At 35.3% G+C, this 27,572-nt stretch overlaps 3 protein-coding genes across 9 annotated transcripts; all 3 read right to left on the bottom strand.

Annotated features, from left to right (window-relative positions):
* Positions 1-890: 890 nt before the first annotated feature.
* On the bottom strand, positions 891-8,682 carry LOC148844743 (bifunctional nitrilase/nitrile hydratase NIT4B-like). 2 transcript variants are annotated; one of them, XR_016102033.1, is made up of 6 exons: positions 8,542-8,682; positions 8,107-8,292; positions 7,461-7,754; positions 4,454-4,723; positions 3,369-3,491; positions 891-1,334 (listed from the first exon to the last, which is right to left on the bottom strand). XR_016102033.1 is itself a non-coding variant. In XM_088953826.1 (5 exons), the coding sequence occupies exons 1-5, from the start codon at positions 8,678-8,680 to the stop codon at positions 1,183-1,185; spliced, it is 1,041 nt and encodes a 346-aa protein (XP_088809952.1). In that variant the 5' UTR covers positions 8,681-8,682; the 3' UTR covers positions 891-1,182. The 2 variants fall into 2 exon arrangements, 1 of the variants encoding a protein (XP_088809952.1); XM_088953826.1 differs by lacking the exon at positions 3,369-3,491.
* A 136-nt stretch (positions 8,683-8,818) lies between these two features.
* LOC148844744 (bric-a-brac protein) lies at positions 8,819-9,004 on the bottom strand. Its single transcript, XM_088953827.1, has one exon. The coding sequence runs from the start codon at positions 9,002-9,004 to the stop codon at positions 8,819-8,821; it is 186 nt and encodes a 61-aa protein (XP_088809953.1).
* A 9,585-nt stretch (positions 9,005-18,589) lies between these two features.
* LOC148844745 (OVARIAN TUMOR DOMAIN-containing deubiquitinating enzyme 4-like) lies at positions 18,590-24,862 on the bottom strand. Of its 6 annotated transcripts, none has more exons than XM_088953830.1 (6): positions 24,509-24,862; positions 22,713-23,372; positions 22,417-22,538; positions 21,331-21,371; positions 20,979-21,077; positions 18,590-18,915 (listed from the first exon to the last, which is right to left on the bottom strand). In XM_088953830.1, exons 2-6 carry the CDS (start codon positions 23,305-23,307, stop codon positions 18,744-18,746), a joined length of 1,029 nt encoding a protein of 342 aa, XP_088809956.1. In that variant the 5' UTR covers positions 23,308-23,372; positions 24,509-24,862; the 3' UTR covers positions 18,590-18,743. The 6 variants fall into 6 exon arrangements, with proteins under 6 accessions (XP_088809956.1, XP_088809955.1, XP_088809958.1 ...); XM_088953829.1 differs by having other exon boundaries at positions 22,417-22,556; positions 24,509-24,700; XM_088953832.1 differs by having other exon boundaries at positions 22,713-23,254; positions 24,509-24,699.
* Between the last annotated feature and the right edge of the window lie 2,710 nt (positions 24,863-27,572).

The raw sequence follows: 27,572 nt of genomic DNA on the forward strand, positions 1-27,572 counted from the left end.
ATCTACTGCAATACTTGATTTGTTCTTTGTGGTTTTATTCTATGATCTTGATAATTCTGCTTCTTTTTCTTTTTCTGTCATTAGGATTTCAGGTAGATGATCCAAAACTACGCAGGATGTATCCAATTTGATTCATTCTCTTGGCTTTTCCCCTTTTTTCCATTTTTGCCAATCTCATTTGTTCATCTATTTGTATACTAATTTGCAAATTCAAACAAAAAGTGGCAGTAAATTTGGACTTGCATGTGTCAAACACCATCCTAACCTGGTGCTTCCAGTTGCAAACTGTAGCTATAGCCTTTAATGCTTGGAAGATGGTTGCTTTGGGGTAATAGGACACTGAAATTATTGTCAAAACTATACATTTGCCAGTGGTGCTGAAATGCTTTTCTCGTACAGATTAAGGGATTGGCTCGCATTCTGTAAGTTGATCTTTGGTTCATGGTTGAATCACAAGGTGGAGTTCTATTGCCTTACCCGTAAGCTCAATTTGGAAAGAGTACAAATACAAATATGTACAATTTAAATACATAAAAATAATATAAAATGCAAGATTTTGCACTCATATATTTGTATTTATAGTCCTTCCAAACTGATCATAAATGGAAAAATTGCAATGACTGTATAAAGTGGTTTTAAATGATGAACCTTAGACCCATTATACCCATTGCACCACTTCATTACTCTTTCTAGCTTCTCCTTCAAGCCATCTTCTGACACAATCAACTCATCTCCACTGGAAAAGTGGAAACTAGTTTATGTAAATAAGAACAAAGCAACCCCATTAAGCAAATGATTATAATTTCTTCGAAGTTGAGTAGAAACAAGATCCTGTTGCCGTTTCAGAAATTTGGCTTTCTCATACATAAATTAAATGCTTGGGCTTATTATGTTGTTGAACATAATACTAAATTTATTATATATTATAATGGTAAAAGAGAGCTTAGGACATTGAAAGGTCTCAAACCAAAGGTAACAAGTCAAAGAATGTTGTTAAAGAATGGCTGGATATATTGCCGGGCATGAACACAAAAAAGCATTAGAACACAAGCTCCTGCTAATTATGTTCTGCAAATCACCTTCCAAAGACTTTCTTCATATTTCAGACTCAGCAAGATGGTTAGAAAACCATGTGACTAGGTCCTAAAGCCAGGAATGACAGGACGTTCACCAATATAAACCTTACGATTTCTGGGAGCCTTCTGTTTCTGCTACAGAGGTGTAAATAACTGGATTAGTTGGGTCATCCCTCACCGTCAAGCTAAGCACATCAGGCCTCGCATAGTGTCCAACCACATCAAAATCAAACTTTGCTCGTGTTATTTCTCCAAGATCTACATAGCATTTAAAAACCAAACATGAAACAGCATTCATCATAACCAACAAGAGCGGAAGAGCACGGCATTTGAAGAAAAACACTAGAAGCAGAGCAAGTGGAAGGAAGATGTCCTCTTCACTGCCACCCACCACCCAATAGAAAGCAGCCAAGATGCATAATTTCATGGGCTGAAATAAGATCTTTCTCAATGCAAGATCATCTTCATCATGTTATTATATGCACTAAACAGAGACCTTATGGACCATTTCCCTAATCACATTCCAAATGCAAAGGTTTGGATTATCCAGCAAATAAGGATGAGGCACTGGGAGATAATAAAAAAAACCGGATGTAGAAGAGTCATTAAAACAATGAATTCTGCCCTCTATTTTGCACAATGTAATGGATTTCCCATTTCTACTATCCTACTCTTAACCTAAACATTTCCTTATAGTAGAGGTAGAGTTTCAATTATAAGACAATGCTAACAAAATGGGCAAAGTGGTAAAATCTGTAATAAAATAACCTTTACCTGTCAAGAAAAAAAAAATACCCCGACAAAGTGGTAACATCTGTAATTTAATTTTTATTTGACTAATTGATATTTGTTAGCCTATGGCTATTGAGATTAGGACTGCAACTCGGGCCGGGTTAGCTCAAACCCAATGCAAAAAAGTTGGTTCATGTTGAAGTTTGGGTTAGGGTTAAGAGTTGAAAAGTATGAACCCGAATTAACTTCAGGTTGGGTTGGGATTAAGGCCTTGGCTAACCCAACCCAACCCAAACCCAACTTAGCTTCATATTTGTATGTATTTATGTATGTAAATGCCCTTTTTCTAAGTAATAATAAGCATTTTATGCATGTAAGTACTTGTGTATCTATTTATCTATCTATATGTATGTATCTCAACAATTTTAAGTTTAAAAGCAAAATTTTTCAAAAGCATGATAACATGTTGAAGTGACTCTCTTAGAGCTGAGATCTATGCAGTGTTGGAAGGTGTCCAGAAAGCTAGGGAGATGAATATTAGAGAACTCATAATTGAAGGGGACTCGGAGATGGTGGTAGGGTGGCTGAACAAAGACAACAGTGGCTTATGGAATTACAGCAATGTGAGGAGGAGATTTAAGTGGCTGGTGCGAGAGATGGAAGTTAAGATTAGTTGGGTGAAAAGATCAGCTAATTCTTTTGCTGATGGATTAGCTAAACAAGGGGTGGAGAGGGAATCAATGTTTTGGGCTCAGATGTAATTTTATTGTTTCTCTTTTTTCTTTTCTTTTCTTGGGAGCTCAAATTGACATTGGAAGATAAGAAAGTTTGTCTTCCTCTTTGTAATTATTCATTTATTGAACTAATGAATTTGTTATTGATAAAAAAAATGTTCTTTTACATATAACAATGTTAAAACTGTATTGACCTCAAACCTTGAGTCTAGGAAATAAGAACATTTGGCATAAGGAAGTTCAGAAGTTGGCCCAACCCAAAGTTTTCAGGTCGGGTTAGGGGTTCCACAGCTCGGATTAGGTTAGGGTTAACCTCAACCCAACCTAACCCAGCTTGACTTGCACCCCTAGTTGAGATCCTAAGTTACATACCTCCCTAACTCAGCTGGGTTTTGGAAAAGGAGTGCCAACTAGATATGTAGACTTAACTAAGAACATGTCTGATGGGGCCAAAACCAATGTTAGAACAACTATGGAAGAGACATCAGAGCTTTCAGTTACAATGGAACTTCACAAAAGCTCAGTACTTGACCATTATTTATTTGCACTAATCATGGAAAATTGGCCAAGTTTATTTTGAAGGAAGTCACACGGTGCATGCTGTTTGCTAATGACATTTTTTAAGAGTAAAAGAAAAGATTTCATTAAACAAAAAGAATATTACAATCTGAGGTGTCAAGATGACAACTCAAGAAAGCAACTCAACAAAAGTATTAATCGATGAAACTGAAGAAGAGGCTTTAAAACAAGTACGAGTACAATAAAATACATGCAACAAAAGTAGTAGTAGTATGGGCAAAATGGATATCTAAATGTGACCTCTTACCTTGGTTTGATAATCCACAATAAGGGATAGATTGAGGAGGATGTTACCCATAGAATTAGAGCAGGATGGGCAAAATGGAGGTGTGTTTCCATAGCCTTGTGTGATAGGAGAATAGCATTTAGCCTACAGGGAAAATTTTATAAAACGGTTACAAGGTCAGCAATGTTGGATGGAACAGAATGTCAGACAGTCAAGAAATAACATGCCCAAAAAACAATTGGCAGAAAATGTTAAGATGGCTGAGTGAGAAAAAGTAGAAAAGATAGGATCTGAAATGAACTTATTCAAAGGAACCTCCTCCTAGGAGTAGCTCCAATGAGTGATAAAATGAGAGAAAGTGGACAAATGGATTAGGCATGTAAACAAAACCATCTACTGGTGTAGATTGTAGTAGTAAGAAATGATTTAAAGGCCCATAGCTTAACAATGAATATGGTATTATATATAGAAGAATCCCGGACCAGCTGGGATTGGGGGTGTTTACTTAATGCTGGACTTTAGCATCTTATGGGCCTTCAGCAAACCTGCCACTGGCACTGATCCCAAGGAATCCAAGGTGAGATCCTTTCTTATGGGGAACCACATGGCAAAGCAACCATGGCTAAATTCATTAGCCATTGAGGGTTACTAAGATAAGATATTAGATGGAGCTAAAGAGTGTGGCAGCAGCAAATAGAGACTTGCACACTTTTTAAATGAGATGAGAGTAATAATGGTTGGACCCATTGGATCCCAAAGGACCTGAGCACCGTAGCAGATGAGTTAAAGGAGGGTCTTTTTATATGGTAACAAATCTCTTCCCCAGAAACTCTTTATAAGGGTGGGCTGATTGTGCATACCTTATGTATCCTCTCATGTATAGCCTTCTTTTTGATAAAATATATATATTTGTTGCCTTCTCAAATAAGGGCAAGATTCTAATACGGCAGAACTAGTCCAAACAGCACCTATACCACATAGGTTACTGTGAAGTTTTTTTTCACAAATAAACAGGGGATTCTAGTTTTTTTGACAAACAAAGATTATTTCTGTCACATAAATTGAAATTATTTCCATATATTACAGAAGGAAAACCATAAATATACCTAGATCAGCTGTGATGAGAGCCTCTCCATCATAATTTGGTCCTGCCAGAACCGTCCCTAGTGGTGAAATGATGACACTACCTCCAGCACACACAACAGAATCTGGAGAAGGATCTTCAAATATGTATTCTGGTGGAGGTGGGTAATCCTTTCTTAAGCAGAACTGGTTTGCAGATAGAACAAAGCACCCTCCCTCAAGAGCAATGTGGGTCATGGATGCCTGCCACACATCTCTGGCATCAGCTGTAGGCGCACAATATATCTCAATGCCTAGAAAAATTAGGGGCTCTGTAAGATAGATGGCAACAAAGACTCACCAAAAATAAATAAATAAATAAGACTTAAAAGAACAGAAAAGATTATATTATATAATGGGAATAAAGAAAACAAGAACTGTAGTTGCAGTATGCAGAAACACCTATATCAGAGTCATGCGCATGATCAAGTCCATAAATACCAACACATAGGAATTCAAGTCCTTTAAACTCCCAATGCACCTAATGGATATTATCTAACAATTTAGCTTAAGCTTACAAATTCTAGTTAATCATCCATGGATGGATATCAAAACTGGCACAGTTATTTAGGTAATGGCATCCGGATGTCCTGTTCCAACTAGAGCTAGTTTTCATTACACTGCACACACAGAGAAGCTGTCAATGGATCCAATTCAAATACCACATTAGCCAAAATTAGAATTGATCAAACATTTTCATTTTCGTCTTTCATTTTTGGATATTTAGATTCATATCTCTTAATGCTAAAAAATGTAAGCATAGCAGAAAATTCGAATCAATGCATGTTCAAATTTTAGACTAGGAGATCTCACAAAAGTAAGCTATTGAAAGATTATCCTAAGCTCCTTACTTTTGTGCATTAGGATTTGTAATGTCAAACATGTCTGTCAAAATGGGGCACATCCTGAATAAAACATGTTTGTCATACACCTAAACTCCTCGATTAAAAATCTTTTTCACCCCAATGGTATAAAAGGCAAAATCTTTGATCTGGGGCCAAACTTTAAGGCACAACTATTTGCTATTTTTCCTTTACTTGGAGGACCAGGACCAACTGTTGAATGAGCTCCATCATTGGAGATTAGCTGGGCCAAAAAGTGTCTTATATATGTGTTGCATGCTTTCCAGCCCATGACACTTGATAATGGAAAGACGTGCAAAAACTCTTTGAAAGATTAAAGAGATAATTCATAAATTAGATTATTATAATTTTTACAATGCCGACTTTTGGTAACAAATTCTTTTAATGTGGTATTGTGGTTAATTTTGTTAGAATTGATGTCAATGTGATCTTCCATTCAAGACCCTCAAGCACTAGGAAAGAGACCTAGAGTTTGGTTTTCCTGAGGAACAGGTGAAACTATATAAGTTTGCAGCAGAAAGGGAGAACGAAGAAGATGCCAAAGTCCAAACTCCTATCCCATTGCCCAAGTCCTCATTTATATAAACCCCTGATTGCGTGCGCGCATGTGTGTGATAAATTCTTTAACAGAGTATATCAAAGGAGACACATACACCATAATGGTCTTCAAGCCACTTTCCTTACTGAGTCATACAACTAAGCTAGCCAAAACCAGGTAAAGAAGTAGCTTTTAGTTTTAGCCCACATTACAACCGGTTCTACTTGTAGTAGGAATGACAGTGTGAAGAGAAGGGGGTAGTATCAGTTCCCAACGGTTTCATAGGTGATTTCAGATCATATCTCTGCAACTCCTGCCATCCATCAGCAGTATCAGTTCCCTTTGTCTCACCGAGCCCATTCATCTCTCATACTAAACCCCTTGGTTAATGTTAAGGGTTCATGCCATTTATTAGGGCATCCTGCCTAGGCAGATTATGATCTCATGGTTCCCTTTGCCTCACTGAGAGTACATGATTAATACAACCCTTCAGCCCTTTAGCTTCTTTTTTTTTTTTTTTGAAAAAGGTAAGGTAAGACTAAATAAAGAAAAGAAGAAAAATTGTATTACAAATCCTAGCACAACATGAGCGCCAAGGCCAGGAAATTGGACCTAAAACCAACAAAGCACCAAAGAGGCTCTGACCCACAAACAACAAGAACCCAAAGAAAGCCCTACAAAGCCCAACAGGCTCAGGATCGCAAAACAAACCCAAAAAACAGAACCAAAACTACAAGCCCAATGCAAAACCCTACACCTTAGCCCCCTCAAACAAAACAAAATCACTTAAAAACATACTAAAACACAAAATCCAAACCAGCTGCAAGAACCAATATGTAGGAAATTAACGTCAAGCACTGGCAGATTTACCCCTTCCTCCTCTTCCCCTACCACGAGTGCTACAACTTCCTCTTTTGCTACATTTCACTACTACTACCCCTTGAGCTTCTCACTCCAGTTATCTCGAATTTCAAATGATTAGACCTAAGTAGACAAGAACAATCAATTCCCTTCCCCATGGGGACCATGGGAAGGCAGCCGCATGATCAGGAGAATCTCAATCTGCACCACAAGGGATGTCCTGTACCGAAAAGCCAGGCCACTAAGGACTTGCACCTGAACTAAAGTGCTTGAGGATGAAGACCCCCCCCCCTCAAATTAAGGGTGAAGTTCACTTTCATGCAGGTAACAGTCCATTCTGGCAACTAGGATCAGGGCCCACATGGCATACCTTCAGATGTACCCCATCCTGCATTAATGAACTTAGTGACAGGTCTAACCATGCCATCATTTGTTACGGGCTTACTTTTAGGGCTGATATAACACTGACCATGTCAACCTCATGATGCCATACCAACCTTCTAACCATTGGGCTCAAAACCCTTACCAACAACAAGAAGTTGGAACCTATTCAATGATGAATCTTGATCCTCTGAATGTGCAACTCAGATTCAACTCTCAAGGTACTAACTATATAATAAGAACTTACCCAGCAAGTTGAGGAAAAGCAGATAAGTGAATCTGGCAACTAAAACCAGTTAATATAAAAATTACGTCTTACAAAAAAGGGGAAAAAGTTGAAATGTTTACCTTTACCATACAATGCTGTCCTTAATAGGGGCATTCTACTTTCCCAGCAAATGAGGGCACCTATTTTTCCAATTGGAGTCTCATACACAGGAATTGTTGATCCATCTCCAAACCCCCATATTATACGCTCCAAAGCTGTTGGCATGAGTTTTCGGTGTTTACCCATGTAATGGCCCTGTAAATCAAAAAAAAGGACTGTGCAGTAGAGTGTATATCCATCTCTCTCTATCACCCCCATCACTAGGAAAACCTTATACTTTCTGGCCATTGCTGCTAATCGCTCAACTTCAGGACCTGTACAAGAAGTGCAAATTTAAAACATGTGAATGCTAAATTCATTAAGACTATGTTTGGTTTGAAGGAAAAGGTATGGAGAGGAAGGGAAAGGCAGGGAAACCTATATTTCCCTTCCTTTCCCTACTTTTTCCTTCAAACCAAACACACCCTAATAGTTCACATTGACATGAATGTCACAAAATGTTTTCATCTAATATTTATCCAAAACATAATCTCTATATTGTCAAAATGATCGAAACTGTTATTAAACCATCCATGGAAGGAGCAGAAATTTCACCAAGCACATAAGTTGATATCGTGTGATACTTCCAGAACTATTTGCAATCGTCAAAAGAGAAAGAAACTTTACCAGGTACACCAATTGCAGCTGCATGATACTTTCGGAATTCATCTCTACCCTTGGATGTGCCACCGTCAATAGTAACACCAAAACCAAAAGTGGAACCGCGCGGATAACCACCAATAAACGCTTCTGGAAATACAATTAATTGCGACCCCATACCCGCAGCCTCTGCGATTAGCTTTTCTGCCTTGTCTGCTCGCACAAGAAGAATCAAAAGTGTATACGTTTCTTCGTTATTGTTCTTTGGGTTTACCCATTTATGATTTTCTTATAGAAATCTATTGTCAATTGTAAATAAAATAACGTAATTGAAGTAACAAAGTGCAAAGCTCATAATCTAGAAAACCCCCACAAAAAAAGAAAAAGAAAAAGAAAAAATCTTTAATATGTGAAATAAGTAAAAAAAAAAGGAAAAACAACAAAAAGGAATTGTTGTTGTACCTAAAGTGGCGGGAGTGTCATAGAAGATGGTCGATGCCTGAACGACGGTGGCTCGAACCGATGGAGCAGAGGAGTCCGAACCCATATCGACTTCAGCAATGACGGATCCACCATTGATCGGAGATGGAATTAAAGCCATTATTCCTATTATCCCTTGAATTGCTTCGGTGGTGGATAAATGAAGGATAGCGTATGTGGGGCTAACTGAAGAGCTGAGTGAAAGAAGCAAAAAGACAAACAGTTGGACTGAGCTAGTACCACTACCAGTCTACCACTACTACTTCCCGAATTTCTTCTTGAGACGCTCTTTGACGAAGTCGTTACGAGCCTTGATTCGAGCTTGTTGAGGAGCGATGTTTCGGTAGGAGAGATGTACCCCGATAGCGAAGAGGGAAGCACCGACCGCGAAGCAGCCGATGGTCATTGCCAACTGCTTCGGCGTTGACGGGAAGCACCCCACCATTTGATGACGCGGTTGAACATATAAGCAAGCAATCACCGACTATTTCTTCGTTCTTTTCCCAATCTTATTTAATTTTCACATTAAAAAGAAACAAAAACCAAAAAAAGGAGTCCGAGCTCGAAGGAGAAGAACTGGAATCTTCGTGTCTGGAGGTGCCGCCACCCACAGTGCCAGTGACTCTGGAGTCTGGACCGGAGGAAAGCTGTCGGTGACTTTGGATAACAATAAGGGAATTCCTTATCGGTACCTGTACTTGGGCTCGAGTGGACAATTTGATTTCCTACTTTAAAATGCGACAATTCAATATCCGAATTTTTAAAATTTTACAATTGAGTATTCGAATTTTCAAAATGTTAAAATCCAGCATCAGTTTCTTAATTAACGATTAAGTGATATTTAAAAAGTCAACATCTAATTCTTTTTATCAAACATCTAAACATTGATAATAAAATGAACAGTCCTAAATTTTAGATTTTTTTAAATAATCACTAACTTTTATGAATATAAGAGGCTAATAAAGAGATTGTTAATTGCAAATAAATAGTATGTAAATCTCACATGATGTTTCATAAATAGTTACTTTTTTTAAATGCCTAAATATTACTTTAGCTTTCCTGATATCAAAAGAAAAAACCCTTTATTTCTAATAAGGTGTGGATTCTTTCTTGGGAAATTAACAAGTGTTTCCTTTCACTTATTTGTCTAAAAACACAATTATTGTTATTATTTAATTTTGTATTCCATTTTCATCATGAATAAAAGTAATTTTTATTTAATATGATGAATATATAACATTAGAAATGTCTCCAAATGTTTTCGACAAAATTATATACTTTTCATTTTTTGTGTTCTATCTTTTTTTTTAAATACCTAGTATTCAATAATGACATCACCATAAGTTTATTTGAAAAGTTTGACCATTGACCCACCATCTAAATAGGAAAATAGACTTGTACTTTTTTATTCTTTGTACTTTTTTATTTTTTTTTTATTTATTATTTTACTATAACATCATTGTTTAATCCATTTGATCCAAACCACTAAACCACCGCCCAAACCATTTATTATTGCATTTCCATCATTGATAAGATTATGTATAATGCTTATTTTTGTTCAATATAGTGAATGTATAGTCTTATAGATGGACCCAATATTTTATTTTATTTATAAATATATAACATCATATATGTGCCCAAATTGTTCTCTTTTTTGTGATTTTTTGTTTATATTTTAAATTTTGTATTATTTGACTATGACACCATTTAATTTAATTTCAAGGTTTATTTTAAATTTGTAATTCCATTTTCATCGTTAATAAAAATATTTCTTATATTTCACACTTAATTTTATTTAGTATAATCAATATACAATATTAGAGATATGCTCAATTCTTTTTTTTTATATATTATTTATTTTGATTTTTATTATTTGATTATGGAATTATCGGTTCACCTATTTGACCCAAATTCCTTACCCACCATTGGAAGGGAAGAAAATGGTTTTATTTCAAAATATTTATTTTTATACTGTTAAAATCAATGTTGTGGATTTAATTAATAGAATTTAATGATGAGAAAATATGTCTTAAATATAGGATTTAATGAGAGAATATACCTTAGATATGAGACTTAATGAGAGAGAACAGGAAACAATTTTATTTCCAATTGGCTTTAAAATTATATTACATTTTCATCATTAACAAAAGTATTTCCAATTGGTTTTAAATTTTGACCCAAAGTTGTTTAATTTCTTACCACCACATAAAAATACTACTTTTCCAAGTCAATTTTAGAAGTACAAGTTTTATGTTATTAGAATTATTTATGAATGGATTTAATTAGTGGAACTTAGTAATTAAAAGAAACAAAAATGCCTTAAATGTATGGTTAAATGAGAGTTAATACCTTAAATGGAATTTAATGAGAGGGAATTGAATGCAATGAATAAGTATTCAAATTACATTTTTACGCTCATAATAGATAGGGACCCTATTTCAAAATAGGGGTATTTTAGTCCAAAAAAAATCAGAAATCTTAGACCCTATTCGAACTTTTTATAGTAGTGTAGATATAGATCTGACTTGTTTTTATAATATATTTAATTGTTTATAATGACAACTATATGATATCTCAAAAAAGAAGGCTTTTCAAATTTCAATGTGTCACAGCACCTTACTGATTCAAGATCACCAAGTTGATTCAAGAAACTATAATTTAACAATTCAAGAAACCCATCCTTCCCCCTATCCTGAAGCTAATCATTGTAAAAACATTTCTTTGGACAACGAGTTTGGATTCCCTAAACTCCGATTGGTGTATGTGGATGTGCATTTCCATTCATTTGATGACACTTGATGGTGCACAATCTGGCCACTCCTAGCTAGATGGTAGTTCAGATGCTGGTTTGCTTAGGTGGTCGGTCAAACTACAAGAGAATGTGGTTAGAGAACCCAGGGTGGCTTACCCGGTGTGGGCACTCTAATGCTTGAAGTGGTGTTCGGAACTGTTTATATCCACGAGTTTTGGTCCCATTCGGTTGGGTGTGAATGGGACCGGTCCACACCATCCCGTCCACACCCCAAAATACCGTAAACAGTAAAATATCATGGTTTGGTCCCTTCCACGATAGACTTTTGATCCTATGCTTCACAAATATTTTTGAAACCCTCGTTTGTTTCACATTACCGTTGAGCTCGCCGCCCGCCCACCCTGCCAGCTGAAGCTTCTCCGCCGCTGCAACTCTCCACTGGTAAGTATCTCTCTGCTTACTATTTCTTTGTCTCTCTGTTTCTATTGATAAACAATAACAGATCAAAAACAAAATACTGATAAGAAGAAGAAGAAGAAGAAGAAGAAGAAGAAGAAGAATAAGAATAGTGGGTTTGGTGTTTAGAGTACTATTTATAGAAAAAAAAGAACAGTGAGTTGGGTGTTTAGAGTACTATTTATAGAGAAAATAACACTGTACTTTTTTCAAATAGTGGTTGAACTATTGGGGGGAAGACAAAGTGGTTGAACTAATGGTTTCTCTTTTGTGTTTAGAGTACTATTTACAGAGGATTGTGCTCAAAGCACTATTGACTATTTACAGAGTAATATTGACTGTACTCGCTCTTATTCCTTCCCTTTGCTTGCCATTAGTAGCAAGTAAACTTGGTAGCATACACCATTTAAAGAAGACTGTACTCACTCTTATGTACATATATAGATGTTAGAGGCTTAATGCTTACACCATTTTGATTTTTTTTTTACTGCAACACAAGAAGAAAATTTTCATTGAAGGTTATTGTCCAATGGGTTACTCACTCTTATGTAGATATATAGATGCTTGCTGTTATCTGTTTGCTTTGGGTTCTCTTTGGTGTTTAGTATTGTACCTTTAGAGTACTAAGCTGGCCTACTTTGACTCTTATTCATTCCCTTACTGCTTTGCTTGCCAGAAGCAACAAGTAAACTTGGTAGCAGCTCTAGGCATAAATACTCAAATCTTTTACATGGTCTTGAGCCTAGTCTTACCCTTGTATTTTAATATTATAATATTACAATTAACTGAATTATGTACATATATAGATGTTAGCAGACAAAAACTAGAAACCTTGTTTTAACTCCTCTCTAATAATACTGTTGTTATTTGTTTGGTGGAGTTGGATAAGAACCTTCACCACTTGTGTTTGTGTGGTTATTCAAGCTTTTTAAGTGTGAACTAGTCCAATTGTTAGAGAACAGAATTTTATGCAGAGAACTCACCTATTAGCTTAAGCTTTTAGGTTCAATAGCTTTAAGCTATTTGATGAAATGGTCTAATGTTGGATCCTTGTGGGTGGTAGTCTCAATATTTTTTTAAAATATTTAATATATATTTTATATTTTTTAATTATTTTACTATTGTTTATAAAAAAAATTGATATTTTTTTATTAATATTAATTCATTGATGCATTTTTTAAAATATTTATCATACAAAACGCAAAAAGTACATATTTATGATTAACTGGTCCACACCACACTACAGAATGCCACTATGGATGTGGACTGGTCCTGTCCACACAGTTTGTCCACAGTTCAAAACAGCTGTGGACTATGGTGTGGTGTGGATCAGTCCACACACACCAATTTCTCATCCACACTATAGAACACCCCCTAAGTTAGCGGATAGAGTTTGCGAGCTGAAAAGCTTTGTAAGCAAGAGAGCTAGTGAACTAATATCGCACATACCTTGTAATGGTGGGGTTTAAGCCCTTATATAGGCGTTGTCGTAGGTCTCACAAAACACCTCCGAGATCTCTGACCCGCATTACCAAGAGTCCATTTCGCACCCAAAGATGGACTTCATGTGAGCTGATAAGCCTTATTGAGTCCGTCCAATCCGGGCGAGATGAGGATAAAGCTCGCAGACGTGTGGTGTGATCCCAGATAGGTCGAAGATAGCTGGATAGCTTCTAGAAGTGGGCTATGTGTCACCTTAGCAGGTTGGGCCATCACAAGTTGCTCGGACCTCGATCTTGGCCGAGGTGCCCGAAGTACCCAAACTGACCTGGTCTGCTGAGGTGGTAGGAAATGCTAAGTCGTCATCTAGTCATCAGATCGTTCCACGTGTCTGCATGCTAACAAGTCAGGATTACCCCTCATCAACACTTAAGTTGGGTATGAGGGCCTGATAATGCCCTCTATTAATGTTTTATATTCTATATTTTAAAATAAAAATAAAGCTTAAAAAAGTAAATAAAGATAATTTGGATTATCTAGTCGATGGAAAAAAGTCAAAAGCAAAATAAATAGAAAAAACTTGAGATTAGAAAAATAAATGTGAAAAATAACTTAGTGTTAATTCTCAAACCATTATTAAACGCCATATCTATCAAAAAAAAAAAAAACAGAGAAATAACAGCTCTCAAACTCAAGCATTTCACTAGACACTCCTTTAGCCCTAACAATGAGCTCATCATCATTTGTTAATGGAAGTGGTTTTCAACAGCAAATGTTGGATTGCTTTGGTCGGACCCCAAACTGAAGAATACCTGTAAATTGTCCTTGACTGAAGCTGAAAAAATTAGCTTTAAACAAAGGTTGAAGACAAAAACACAAGCCTATTTGCATATGTCGTCCGCTCTTGGTTGAAGATTAGAGAAAAAACCAATCTTTCTTTGTAAAACTTCTGTTATGAAGTTGTAATCATTAATGGATTTTGCCCCTAGCTAAAGCTTGAAGAAGAAAGAGAACTCTACAATCATTAATGGCATCCATCCAACTCTAGAATTTGATTGAGTTTCTCTTTTCCTTCGAGTCCAAACTCTTGAAGACTCGATATAGGTTTCCTTTTTATTTCACTTTTTCTTGTTTTTTTAGTTTAAAAAATTACATCATGTAAACATAATGGGAAAGCTTGCCATTTAGGGGGTGTTCTATAGTGTGGACGAGAATTGGTGGTCCACACCACACCTTATGGCAGGGACCAATCCACACCACACCATAGTTCACAATTGTTCCGAACTGTGGACAAACTATGTGGATTGGACCAATCCACACCCACAGTGGCGTTTTGTAGGTGTGGTGTGGATAGTTTTTCATTCCATGTATCTCATATACATTTTATGAATGATCTACACAATTGATCATAAATGTCTAATTTTTCCATTTTATATGATAAATGTATTGAAAAGAGGCACTAGTAAAGTAATATTAATCAATAAATATTGACTTTAATAAAAATGATAGTAGAATAATTAAAAAATAATTTAAATATTTAAAAATATTATTTTGTTGATAAAAACTTTAAAATAATAATATTTAAATAAATTAAAAAAAGAGTGAAAAAGGAGCACCATCGGGCTTATGCTAGAATTAACATTAAAAATATTAAAAAATATTATTTTAAAATGGGAAATTGTCTAAAACTCACCATGAGTTTTCAACATTTCTTTAAACTCACCACAACTTTTTTCAAAAAGTCTAAAACTCACCATGTTAGTAAGTTTTTATTTTCCAAAACTCACATTCCGTTAGTGCACTGTTAATTCCTCTTAATAGGGGTGTCCACATCAGCATAAATAACAAATTTCATGACCAAATTACCCTTGAATAGAGAGTTAGAGGAAAAAGGTCTTTTCAGTTTTCAATTTCTTCTCTTTTTGCATTTTTAGTGTTTTGTTATAATTTATAATGCTTTTTATAATTTATGTTTTTTTTCCATTTTCTATTTTATATTATCTATAAATTTTCCTGTATTTTTTGTTATTTATTTGCAATTTCTGTGTTATTTTATAAATTTTGGTGTTTTTTCTACAATTTTTATTTTCTAATCTTGTTTTTCAATTTCTATAGTTTCTATAATTTGAAAATAATTTTTTATTTTGTTTTCAATTTCTATATATTTTTTTATATTTTTTGTAGTTTTTGTGTTTTTATGTTTTATATTTGAAAATATTTTTTTGAACTTTTTCCCTTTTTTCATGTCTAAATATTAAAAAATATATATGTATATATTTTATATTTTTCTATGAAGGCTAAAATGATAACATATTAACATTGTTTGTTTGTTTAACGTCAAGTTAGTGACATAGTGAGTTTTAGACATTTTGAAAAGTTGTGGTGAGTTTAAGAGAAATGTTGAAAACTTATGGTGAGTTTTAGACAATTTCCCTTTTAAAATTTAAAAACTAAAAAGAAAGAAAAGTATGTAGAAGAGATGTAATGTATCAAAATACAATGTGAAAATGTTGCAGACCGACCACATTCACGAGATATAAGTGTGGTTGAGATTTTGGGTTGTAGACGTAGACAGTCCACGATATATTGTAGACTAGTCCTATCCACGACCAACAGAACAGTGAATTCATCCCGTGGTGTGGACCGAAATGGTCCATCCATGAGATGAACACACTACCGAATGCCACCTTAGTTTTCCTACACATGTAAACCAGTTGCCCATGTGAACTGTATGATGTGTTCGACTATGAATGGAAGTGCCCCCTTGTCACGGGGCTAATGTGGTCACTTGTGACACCCTAGCACACACCATTCTAGTGCAGAAAATTCAGATAGACCACCAAAGTGCAATTTTCTTACCGATTCTGTCTATTTGCTATGCTAGCGTGAATGATACATCAGCAAAAATGAAATGCTTGTGAAATGCTCCAGTGCCCAACACCTAATTAGAGTTCAATCCACCTTAGGGAAATTTAGAGTCCTTCACCTATTTATTACTTTGGTCATTTCAACTTCCAAGGAATTAACATGGATGAGGTTCAAAAATCAATTAAAATGTATTTTCCAAGTAATTTCTTTGTACTTTAATATTTTTAATTGTTATTTTTTAAATTAATAGTACAATATTATTATATTATATATTTTATGTGTATAGTTAATTTATGTAGGAAATATATTCTAATATTTAATATACATATTTATCTAATGGATTTGTAAAATTTATAAGAATTTTCTTAATGTATCCAAGCATTTTATCTTTCTACTGTATCCATGAATATACATATTTATATCTAAGCTCATAAATACAATATGCATACTAATATTTTGAACTTTGGTAGGAGGATTCGATTAATTGATACATAAAACTCAAATTAATAATTGTTTCATTTGAAAGCCAAAGAAAGTAAATTCCATTCAACAAAACGTCTCATTACATATCTTCACACATAAAACTCACCAAAAATTCTGGTATTGAATCAAGGTTACATCATGAGTCAATACTAAGGAAAGCTTATCAACTATGTGAATAGGATTAGGGGTGAGCAAGAAATCCCCAAAAACTGATCAAAACCAAATAAAAAATCTGGTTAACCGAATAACTGCTATACATATATTTCTATATATTTCGTATGTATTTATGTATTATATATATATATATATTATAAATTAATAAATATACATTATATATATTTACAATATATAATTTATCATTTATTATTTAAAATATAATATTATATATATTTTAGTTTTTTATTACATATTTATGTATTTTTTTATAATATATATTGTAAACATAAAAAAAAACTTATGAACCAAACTGCTGGTTAATTGATCGACTTCGGTTTGATTTAAGTTACCAATTTTTCAAAAACCAATAATACCGCTTTAATTAACAGAACCATGAGCACCCCTAAATAGGATGATTTCCTAATAACCTCTAAACAAAAGAAACTTGAACTACGAAAGAAGGGCTCTGGAAACAGATATGATGCCGCAAATACACCAGGAAGGATCACTATCAACGTGAGATAGGTCTATATAGTCATACCTAGATCTTTGGCCCAAGAAATTCCTTCAAGTAGGTCGTTTGCTTCTGGCTTCAGTAGCCTCTTGTGCAGTTGTGCCAAACTCTGTATAAACTTTGAATAACAGCACCAACTAATGAGCAGGTTCGCCATGATGCCATGGATGACGTGGTATGTACATACCAAATGGTGATTCGGATGCACAGCTGCAATGGCTGTTGGGACCAGATCCGGACTCCCAAATTATGTGTACTGGTCCCAACAGCCATTGCAACCTGTGCAATGGGAAGAATATCCCACCAATATGTTTCCAATGTATGGATGCAATGAATATTTGGGACTGGTTGTTGGGTAAAGATCCGAACTCTCCTTTGCTGTATTAACAATTTATTTTATTGATCAAAAAACAATTTATTTATTTTTTTATATAGTATTCACATGACAAGTTATGGCACTGAACAGAGCAGTATGGTAAAACAGAATTCGTGCAGCCAACTCCATTTGGTTCCAAAAAAGTTTATAGCACATCTGGACACGAGTTTTCTAGATGTTTCATTGTATATCTTAAATTATTTGCTGTATTCATACGTTTTCAAAACATATTTAAATTATCAAATACATTGTCTTTCCAATGCTCTTTGCAATGCCAATACTTTGAATCTTGGGCTTCATTTGTTTGAAGTGCATTCTTGGTATGGAAGTGCAAATGAGTTGGGCTCAGTTTGGAAGGAGTAAAAATACAAATATGTAGAATGCAAAACCATACATTTTGTAATATTTTATATATTTGTACCGTACATATTTGTATTTATATTCTTTCCAAACTGAGCCTTGAAAGCAAATTTTGTTTTTTGTTTTAACTTTTACCTTACTTTTTTTTGTTTGCAATACAAATGAAGAAAAATTGAATCAGAATTCACACTTTTTTCATTTGCACACCCATGCATTTGTATTAGTGCAAATGAAATTACACTGCAAACATCCAGAGCCTTACAGATAAATCATGTTTCAATTTTGTTTTTACGTACAATGGAGAAACGGTATCGGGGTAGAACTCCGATATGTACTTCAGATTTAGATAATTATATAATCACGGGCCTAAAGCATATCAGAGGTAATATATTGTGAAAAGACCATGTTCTCTATTTATCCAAAAAAGAGTTCCGTTCACCCTCCCCAATATCCATAATAAGAAGAAAAGTAGTAGTTAAAAAGTTGTAGATATCAACCATTATTTCTATTAAATAAAATTCTATAAAGGTCCCGGACAACCCTTAAAGTCGTATATGAAACTTCTATGATAATTGCACCAAACTATGCTGTCAGATCCTTCCAAAGATCGATTTGCAGAGCATCATTGATGGTAGTATAATTGTATCAAAAAATTTGAAAAAATTAAGCTCTTTGTTTATATCAGTAAGCACAAACACAAGCCCAAGAAGCTAGATAGCTCATTACAATTGCTTCACTCACCAAGTCTCCTTTTTCACCTTTTCTCCCTTGTATATACACTACATTCTTGACCTACCACCCTTTTTCCCTGTAATCTGCAATGCTTCATAATGGCCATATCCATGGTATAGCACTCTAATTGGATCATCCTTTCCATATTCTTGGCCATATTCAGCAATGGCTATCAGGCCACTAGCATCTTCATCATACATGTAGACTGTGATTGGCATCCTGCAGCAAGCCAAACCCATGGGCCCTCATAAAGGTTAAAAATGTTGGTGTTGATGGAATGTTGTATGGAAATCTTGTGAAAATTATAGACATGGTGGAAACATTAAAAAATGAGGAAATAAACAATTATGTTCTATGAAAGGATAAAAGAACATGTGTACACCCTTTTAGATTATTATCTTGTCACGACATACAATGTTACATGGAAATCTTGTGAAAACTATAGGCATGGTGAAAACATTATAAAATACGAGGAAACATAACAATGATGTTTTATGAAATGATAAAAGAAGCATGCATACACCCTTTTAGATTGTTATCTCATCACAAGTCATCAAACAAAACCAAGAAATTAAGGTTAATAGACAAAATAATACATTGTGAAGTTGTCCTGTAGACTTCCATAGTTAAAACTACATAATAAAGTAAGTTCAAACAAAATTTAGATTCAGAAAATGTGCAAATGATTCTAATAGTTCAACTAAATAATCTAAATTATCCAAAAAGAATTTGAAACTGGCTCAAAGTGGTCATCATCTCCATCAAGCAGGTGATAACATTGTTACTCCACATTTTTGCAATATTATTGCCAACTCGTCATGTTTTTTTATCAGCGTTGCCAACTCATCATGTTTTTTTTAATCAGTGTTGCCAACTCATCATGTTATAATACCATCTTATGCACTCTATATAGTGTTTGTAGTCTTCACTAGGGAAGACATAATTCTAGGAATATTTCATTTCAATACACATGGAAATGGAGATGTCATGGAAATATGTTGACATTTTAAACCATGTTTAGATAATCTCTTTAGCAGTTTCATTAGAACTTCTTGGAACCCATCTGAATGAACAGTTCAGCTTTCTTAACATGTAATAGTGAAGTTAATAGAGTGGATTATCACAAATGAGACTCAGCGGTTTAATGAAGTGAATCATCACCCAAGACTTATCCCAACTACATGGGATCAGCAACACGAATCCTGTTTCACCATTCCATTCTGTTTAATTCCATATTGATTGTTAAATTATGGGCACTTAGATCATTTCTAACTACTTTGACCCATGCCCATTTTGATCTACCCCTAGTGCTGCTTCTAGCCCCTTCAATTTGCAACAGATGAATTCTTCTTTCTAAAGGCATGTTCGTTCAAATTAGATGGGTTAGCAGATTGGCTAATAGCCTAGCAGATGGCTTGGCCAAACAAGGAGTAAAAAACAGCAAATGTATTGGGCACAGTTGTAATAGGGTGCTGGGTGTTTATGGTTTGTATTGGGTTTTTCTGGTTTTCACAACCTCTTGTTGTAACTTTGTTCTCTATTGATTAATAAATTCATCTGTGTCGCTGATAAAATATATATATATATTCTTACAGGTGTTTTGGTGGTCTTCTATGCATGTGACCAAACCATCTCAATCTACTTTCTCTCATTTTATCACCTATTGGATCTACTCCTAGGTTCTTTCAAATGACTTCATTTCTGACCCTCCATTTCAACGTACACATTTCTACCACACTGATTTTTTTTTTTTTTTTTTGTAAATGCTGTTTCTTGACTACCCAACATTCTGCTCCAAACATGGCTGGCCTTACAACTGTTTTATAAAATTTAAATTTTCCTTTCAATGTAAGTGGTACTCATCTGACATCTATCACAAAAGACTCTGGATTCACCCCTCCATTATGCCCATCCTGATCTAATTCTATCTCTCCCTTGTTATGAATTATCAAACCAAAGTACTGGAAAAGGTCACACTGCATTATCTCTTGATCTCCAATCCTAAGTGTACACAAATACTAAATTTTATTTTACTATTGTTATTTTTTTGGTAAGTTATTTTACTATTGTTATTGCACTTTTCTATCTCTTTCGGGAGATGTCTAATCACTTTCTCTTGTACTTTCTTTTATTTAATGAACTTTATTTTACTATAAAAAAAGTGGATGCAAAATACCAAACAGACTAAAAGATAATATACCCTACTATAGTGACATATGCTACGTATTTTAGTATATTCACCATGGAAGAAAGAAGGTGAGCAAGCATGATAAAAGACTCACTGGAGAACATGTGAGGCCATGAACAACTCAGGCTCCCCACCCCATACATATGGCTTCCTGATCTGCGAAACATATGTGTCGAAATCTCCCTCAATAAACCTGTATAAATTTTTTGTTGAAATGAGTTTTCACCCAGAATAATTTAGATATCTATGTAAAGGACAACATTCAGCTTCCTTGCACAAAATCAATGTCAGAGTTCTTGGCCAATAAAATCTCAGTTGTGAAGGTAGGTCCAGAAGCAAGACAGATAGCATAGCAATTTAACTTATCAATCACATAAGCAATTATTGCCTACAAAAGTATAAGTTCATCAAATTTTGTAAAATGATATACAACTTAGAAAACTCACCATTCTGTCTCTTCTCGTCTTTTAACAAACTCATCAGCAACCTGCCAATGTTAGAAGATTTGCATGGTCAGTTAAAACATACCATATAGGAACTATTCAAAGTCAAGCATACAACAAAATAAAAGGTCAGGTTATTCAAAGACAAGTCAAAACTGCACACTGTTTGACACACATAGATTTCAGAAAGTGGAACACTCGTATACATAGTTAAATCACCTGTTTGGTAAATGCATAGTTATTCATGCCAACAAAAAACCTCTGTTGCATGAAGAGTGTCATTATCTTTGTTTGAAACCTCATTTGCATGTCTGAGTTACTGAACTCACCAAAATCAAGAGTATCTAGTGGGCATAAGACTTAGCGTATCTGTGGTGAGCTAGTGAGGGTCTTCTACATCGAGATATTGGTCATGGACACAAGCCAGTCTGAAGCTTTTGAGTTAGTATCCCTTTAAAGACAGGCTTTCCTGATGCAAAAGCAAGCAGTTGAGAAAATGCCTAAAAGTTGTTTCATTTAGAGGCATGTCTTGTCTTATGTTCAAAATGGCTTTGCAATTTTTTTTTTCAAATTATTAAAACCATTTGCTGTTTTTTATTTTTCTAATTAATAAAATTACTTTTTATCAATACTAATTAATAAAATTATTTTGCACCTTTTAGTAGATTGACTTGTTGAAGGAACTCAAGCTATGCAAGACCAAAATTTAGATGATGCCAGATTCTTTATTCTTAAACTCAGAGTATCTCTTAGTAGTTTTATGGTTTGCATCTTTTTCTTCTCAGAATCAATTCATTTGTACATTCACTAATTCCACTGATAGCTAACCTTGTGACGAGTGACAACACTAAAAGTAAGTCAAAATCTACTTGTCTCTAATGATAATACCTCTATAGTTGAGTGAGAAATATCGGTTCAGGTCCCTTTGCACATTTGGCAAAGACATTTTAAAGGAAGCAAGTCTGCACATGTTAATACCATAAACTTGGCCTAAAACCTTTCATCCAGTGATTGCCCATTTTCTGACCATGAAAAGTGTGAACTAATCCAACTTGTCATAATAATTGTAAAGGACATAAAGAAACATACTCTGGACCGTAACTCATCTGCTAATTCTCTCTGGACACTCTCACTTGGAGGTGGTTTTCCAGATCGAATACAAGCCCCATGAGCCACAGAGCGAAACAAGCATCTCCCATCTCCAGGAATAGCTGCATGATATAGAGTAGCTGCTTATATTAAGAATAAATTTAATGGAAGTTGTCTTTAACATATTCCAAATAAAAAAAAAAAAATCTGCAAACCAAAACTATCAACTGATATATTTTTACTTTTTAAAAAGAACTACATAGAGTTGAAATTCTTCACAAAGTACTGCTGCTCACCAGTTACATAATAATCCCTGTAAACTTTCTTTCCATGTGAAGAGTTGACCAAGGATGAGTCACAATCATCCTCATCCTTCTTCTTTGGTGCTTCAGCATATGCTGGTTTGGAACTTGAAAAGCAAACAAACAGTCCAAAAATCAGGCTTGCAGAAGCACCTCCTTGTAGCCTGGAGGCAGGTCTGACATTCCACCTGACTTTGGTACATGTTTCTCGTTTTGGTGTCAAAAACCTCAAACTCATTCTTTGAGATGGCAATGAAATCCCAAGACATGTCACTTGATGCCCCATAGAAATCTCTAAGTTTTTCTCTGTTAATGGATGCCAGTTTCTCCTCTGTTTGGAGAAGCCGGAACCAAAACAACTTCCTCGGAATGTTAGAGAGCTAACAAGAGCTGAACAGGAAAATGTCTTGGAGATTGTCAGACGAGCATAACTCAGTTGAGATCGACTAGATTGGAAACGAAAACAGCGTGAACTGGGTGGAGATTGAGACACCACATTAATGACTTGGCCACTCATTTGCTTCCCAACACATCCACTGAGGCAGAGTACGTTTTTTGTGCAAGTAATGACGGGAGAGAAATTTGTCATGTTCACATAGCAGAATGTACAAACACAATCTGTTTGGACCTATTCAGATTGGCCACTAACAAGCACTGCAAACGACAAACATGCCCCTTCGTATAAGTATTAAGTGGATAAGCTAACTAAACTGAATTTGTCACTTAAGATGACCAAGAGTCATATATTAAATTTTTTTATTTACATATAATCCTTTTACAGCACTCTCTTCCCCTTCTTACTCTCTCCCTCTCTCCCAAAAACCAAAAGTGTCACAAATTCCACTTTTGAAGTAATTTTTTTAGCAGTAACACAATGAAGGAAAAATTGTTAACAAGGAAAGAAAATGAGAAAGGAAAATATATCCCCTTCATTTGTAAACACAAATAAGGCGCCCGGATGTGTAACACCAAACAAATCGCACAAGAGCAGTGAAATCTATGCGGGGTTAAAGCCTTTACATCTACTATCCTGAATGACATCTACAAAATTGTGAATACACAGAGAAAGAAGGGAAATTGTTTTTCTACTAGAACTTCTATAGCAATTAGGCAATTGTACAACTAATCAGCCTAGCTTCAAGATAAAGGTATACATAAAGTACTGATCAAACAGACTCTAAAACATCAATTGTGCAATTAATAATCCTTTTTTGGTAGTGCGTTTAATGGTCCATCAAAACCAATGTGATTGTTCTGATGGTTAGGATCATCAAAATCACCGGATGGAGTGATGGACTCCCAAATGAACAGACAGAATTATTTGGTATGTTCTTTTCAGCATAAAGACACGGAGGCATAATTAAACATATTTTTTGACAGTATAATAAGAAAGTTTCAATTCTCATGAAAACGGAAACATGACAAAAGAAAAAAAATGCATGTATAAATTAATAAAAAATGAATATTTTCAAAATTTCGCCCATGTTAAAATAATATAAAAATCTTAAGCATCCTATTAGGAAGTTAGCATTTTTACTAGCATTCATGAAATCCCAAGAACAATGCACAATTAATTGAAAGAATTCAAACAAAACTAGAGGAAAAAAATGAAAAAAAAGGAGATAAAACCTGTCGAGTCCAAATAATAACAGGGGAAATGGTGAGAAACAGAGCCGAAGCTACAAATTAAACGAGCTAAAACCCCAACAATGAAAGCACACAAGATAGAGATCTACCACGAAAAGTTACAGATTCCAGAAAAGAAAGAACGGAATTGAAGAAAGGAATACCTCAATCTTACAGTTCTCCTTGACGATTCGAAAACCAAATGACCACAGAAGAAAGCTTCTTATTGTCCCTCTTGGTTTGGGATTCTCGAGAAAGTCTTTTTCTCTGTTTCGTGCTTCGAGTTGTTTTGCTAAAGAAGATAGATAGTAGATTCAGGTGGGCTTCAGGTATGCTTCCTCGTTCGGAATTCCCCTGTACCGCTGTACGCGTCGTGGGCGTGTGATGGACTCGAATTAGGTAAATATCGGTATCGGTATCGGTGAATTTCCTTCGAGGTTTCTCGAGTGGACGTTAGCTGGCTGGTCAATGAGTCGAAGTCTGCACCTTATGGGCCGCTCCTCACTCCGACCTTACAGAATGTGTTGGTCGCACATTGGGAATATCTCCCGTATTTGTGTTTAATATCCAGACATGTTTCGAATTCATGGTGCGATGTAGCTGTGAGATCGGTGTGAATAGCGCTATCTGAGGAGTAGAATCCAATTGTTGGCAATGTACTTAAAACCCAATTCAGACCTGTGTTGACTCGATGAATAGAGCCGTGGACTACAAACACGTTCCAACATCCAGCACCGCACATCATACAGGATCCCAATTTTATAGTAGGTCCTGTCTCTGGTTGGTTGGGTGTTGGAACATGGTGTTTTGTTGATAGGAGATTTTAAATCTATAATCTCACCCAACATCACACCACGTGGAGCCCCACATCTAGAACATTTTCATAATTCGTAGGGGGTACCGTGAGGTTGGTGTAAGGTGCACTCTGCGGAATAAATCCAAATTTATGGACTATCGAGATAATACCGTGAGGAATGCTTACCTTGTTTCTATGAATTCAGTTTTGGTCAATGCTAGGCCTATTCAAACAACCTTTATAGCCTTGTGTTAGGAATATCTTCCCATAAAACAAAATACATAGGTATAGAGATATTCCTAATGCAAGATTGTAAAGGTTATTTGAACAAGCTTTGCACCGACTGAAACTGATCTTTGTTCCTATGACCATGATTGCATGCAGCACCCAATGAAATGTAAACACGCCAGTATTTGCCACATCATGCAACCAAAGTTGGAGGAAATGTTTTCACAATTCGAAAAAAGTTGCACATGTTTGTGTGTTGTTTTTCTATTCTTCCATTCTGATGAATAGCAAATTGGTAATGTTGATCCCAATCCGTTTGATCCACCCAATCCACTCATTCCAAAAGCCAGTCATTATTGGTGAAATTCATTAATCATTAGTCAGGGTGGGATTGGGACCATTGGGTGGATCAAAGTCGATTGGATGGAGGAAAAGATCAAAACAATCAATTGAAAATTCCTCTCTGTTTCGGTGATCGCCAAATCACCATTAAAGCTGTTAGGGTTTCTCTATTCCGCCATCGTAGCAAGTTTCAACACCATTGTTTCTTATTGGCATCCCCTTAAGCACAGCAATCACTTTTGCTGCAACTACTCTTGGCCAATCTAACTCCCCCTCCCCTTTCCTCCGTTTCTCATCGATTGCTGCCGAGTTTCTGGACATGGATTCTGTAATTCTTTTTCCCTATTTCTACTCTCAAGATTGATGACAATAGCCTCTGGGCAATGATCCTACTAAAATAGCTCCCCTCTAGACTTCAAGCAAAAATCACTGGCTTTGAATTTTTATCTCGGACGCAAGATCGAAGTATTGATATGGCCACTTATTTGGTAGGCACACAATAGTGAATATTGTGTAAATACTTAGGGTTTGTTTGGTTCAGACAAGAATGAAAATAAAAATTGAAATTAGTAAGAATGAAATTTCATTAAGGCTATTCCATCAAATGGGAGAATACTATTACAGCAAAAATGGAAATGAGATTCTAATTTCATTCAACCAAACAGTTAGAATTGGAATAGCCCATTCTGATTCTGATTCCAAACCCCTATTCAAACAAATCAAACGAGCCCTAGAAATTTTTTTTTACCCTTATCCCTTAAAATACCCCCAGCCTATACCCTTAAAAAAAAGATTAAAAACAACTTTTAATACAATTGTTCGAATATTTATTATCAATTTACATCTGCGCCCAACTGTGTATCTAAAACATCTCCTGAAGTCATGTAGGGCATTTGTGGGGCGCAAAATGTGTTACACAAGCTTTGTTATGGTTTCCATCCCTACCTATTGATGACCAGGTATGTGGAAATCAAGGCTGCGTTTGATTTCAGACAAAACGCTGTGTTTGATTTTCACAGAGGCTGTGGAAATCAAGGCTGTGAAACACAAGTTTTGCTATGATTTCCACAAATCATATAGGGATGGAAATCAAACACAGCCTTCCACATGTCTGAGAAATTCAAACCAATCTCTCAGGTTTGAGGATTTAAATAAATCTTCAAAATGGTTGACCAGAATTTTACTAATTCGATCTTGCCCTAATACTCAGATCCCATTGGTGTCCTTGAGGGTGACAATTCTATTTTTAGCCCTTGTTAGGGTTGCCTGGTGAAAATATTTAGTATTTCCTTCGGTCATTTGAGATTTTCAAACTCCCTCCCATTTTCTCCTCTTCTCCATTGAGCATCTCACCGGAGACTTCACTGCAAACCGGCGTTCGTGACGTGAAATCTACCGGCGGTAACAAGGAATCAACCGCCAGGCACAACCAAAAACATCTTGTTCTTGATCAGACACCACACCCCAATAAATTGATCACAACTTTCTTGTTGGATCACACCATTTATTCTACCCACGAATAGTTCTAATTCAAAATTGAGATAAAATCCACTATGACCGAAGAAAAACATGTTTCAACGAGTTGTAGTTTTACAATATGGAGAGAGAGAGAGAGAGAGAGAGAGAGAGAGAGAGATGGAACTTTGTTTATGTGAAATATGTAAAATGAATCTATTGATGACTAGTATTCAAGAGAATCTGAATGATATGTACATGTATCAAACAAATTAAAATGAATTTTTACAAAAATGTAAAGAGGTTCAAATTAAGAATGCTTTGAAAGCTAGCTTCCTCCTTTCAGACTCTCGTATCGGCTCAAGCTTCGGTTTCCATTGCCGAGCTCGAGACCCAACAAGTTGCGT

Source organism: Nelumbo lutea, chromosome 7, assembly GCF_056320005.1.
Source record: "Nelumbo lutea isolate HS-2025 chromosome 7, American lotus-T2T, whole genome shotgun sequence".
NCBI classification, from domain to species: Eukaryota; Viridiplantae; Streptophyta; class Magnoliopsida; order Proteales; family Nelumbonaceae; genus Nelumbo; species Nelumbo lutea.

Excerpts from the sequence above, each read along its gene's own strand:
- LOC148844743 (XM_088953826.1), bottom strand. The coding sequence starts at position 8,680 with ATGGCTTTAATTCCATCTCCGATCAATGGTGGATCCGTCATTGCTGAA. Across the intron at positions 7,755-8,106 it reads AGCTGCAATTGGTGTACCTG|GTCCTGAAGTTGAGCGATTA; the intron begins GTAAAGTTTCTT and ends CTTCTTGTACAG. Across the intron at positions 1,335-4,453 it reads TCTCATCACAGCTGATCTAG|ATCTTGGAGAAATAACACGA; the intron begins GTATATTTATGG and ends AATGCTATGTAG.
- LOC148844744 (XM_088953827.1), bottom strand. The coding sequence starts at position 9,004 with ATGGTGGGGTGCTTCCCGTCAACGCCGAAGCAGTTGGCAATGACCATC.
- LOC148844745 (XM_088953829.1), bottom strand. The coding sequence starts at position 23,307 with ATGACAAATTTCTCTCCCGTCATTACTTGCACAAAAAACGTACTCTGC. Across the intron at positions 22,557-22,712 it reads CAGGGATTATTATGTAACTG|CTACTCTATATCATGCAGCT; the intron begins GTGAGCAGCAGT and ends TAATATAAGCAG. Across the intron at positions 21,078-21,330 it reads AGACGAGAAGAGACAGAATG|GTTTATTGAGGGAGATTTCG; the intron begins GTGAGTTTTCTA and ends AAATTTATACAG.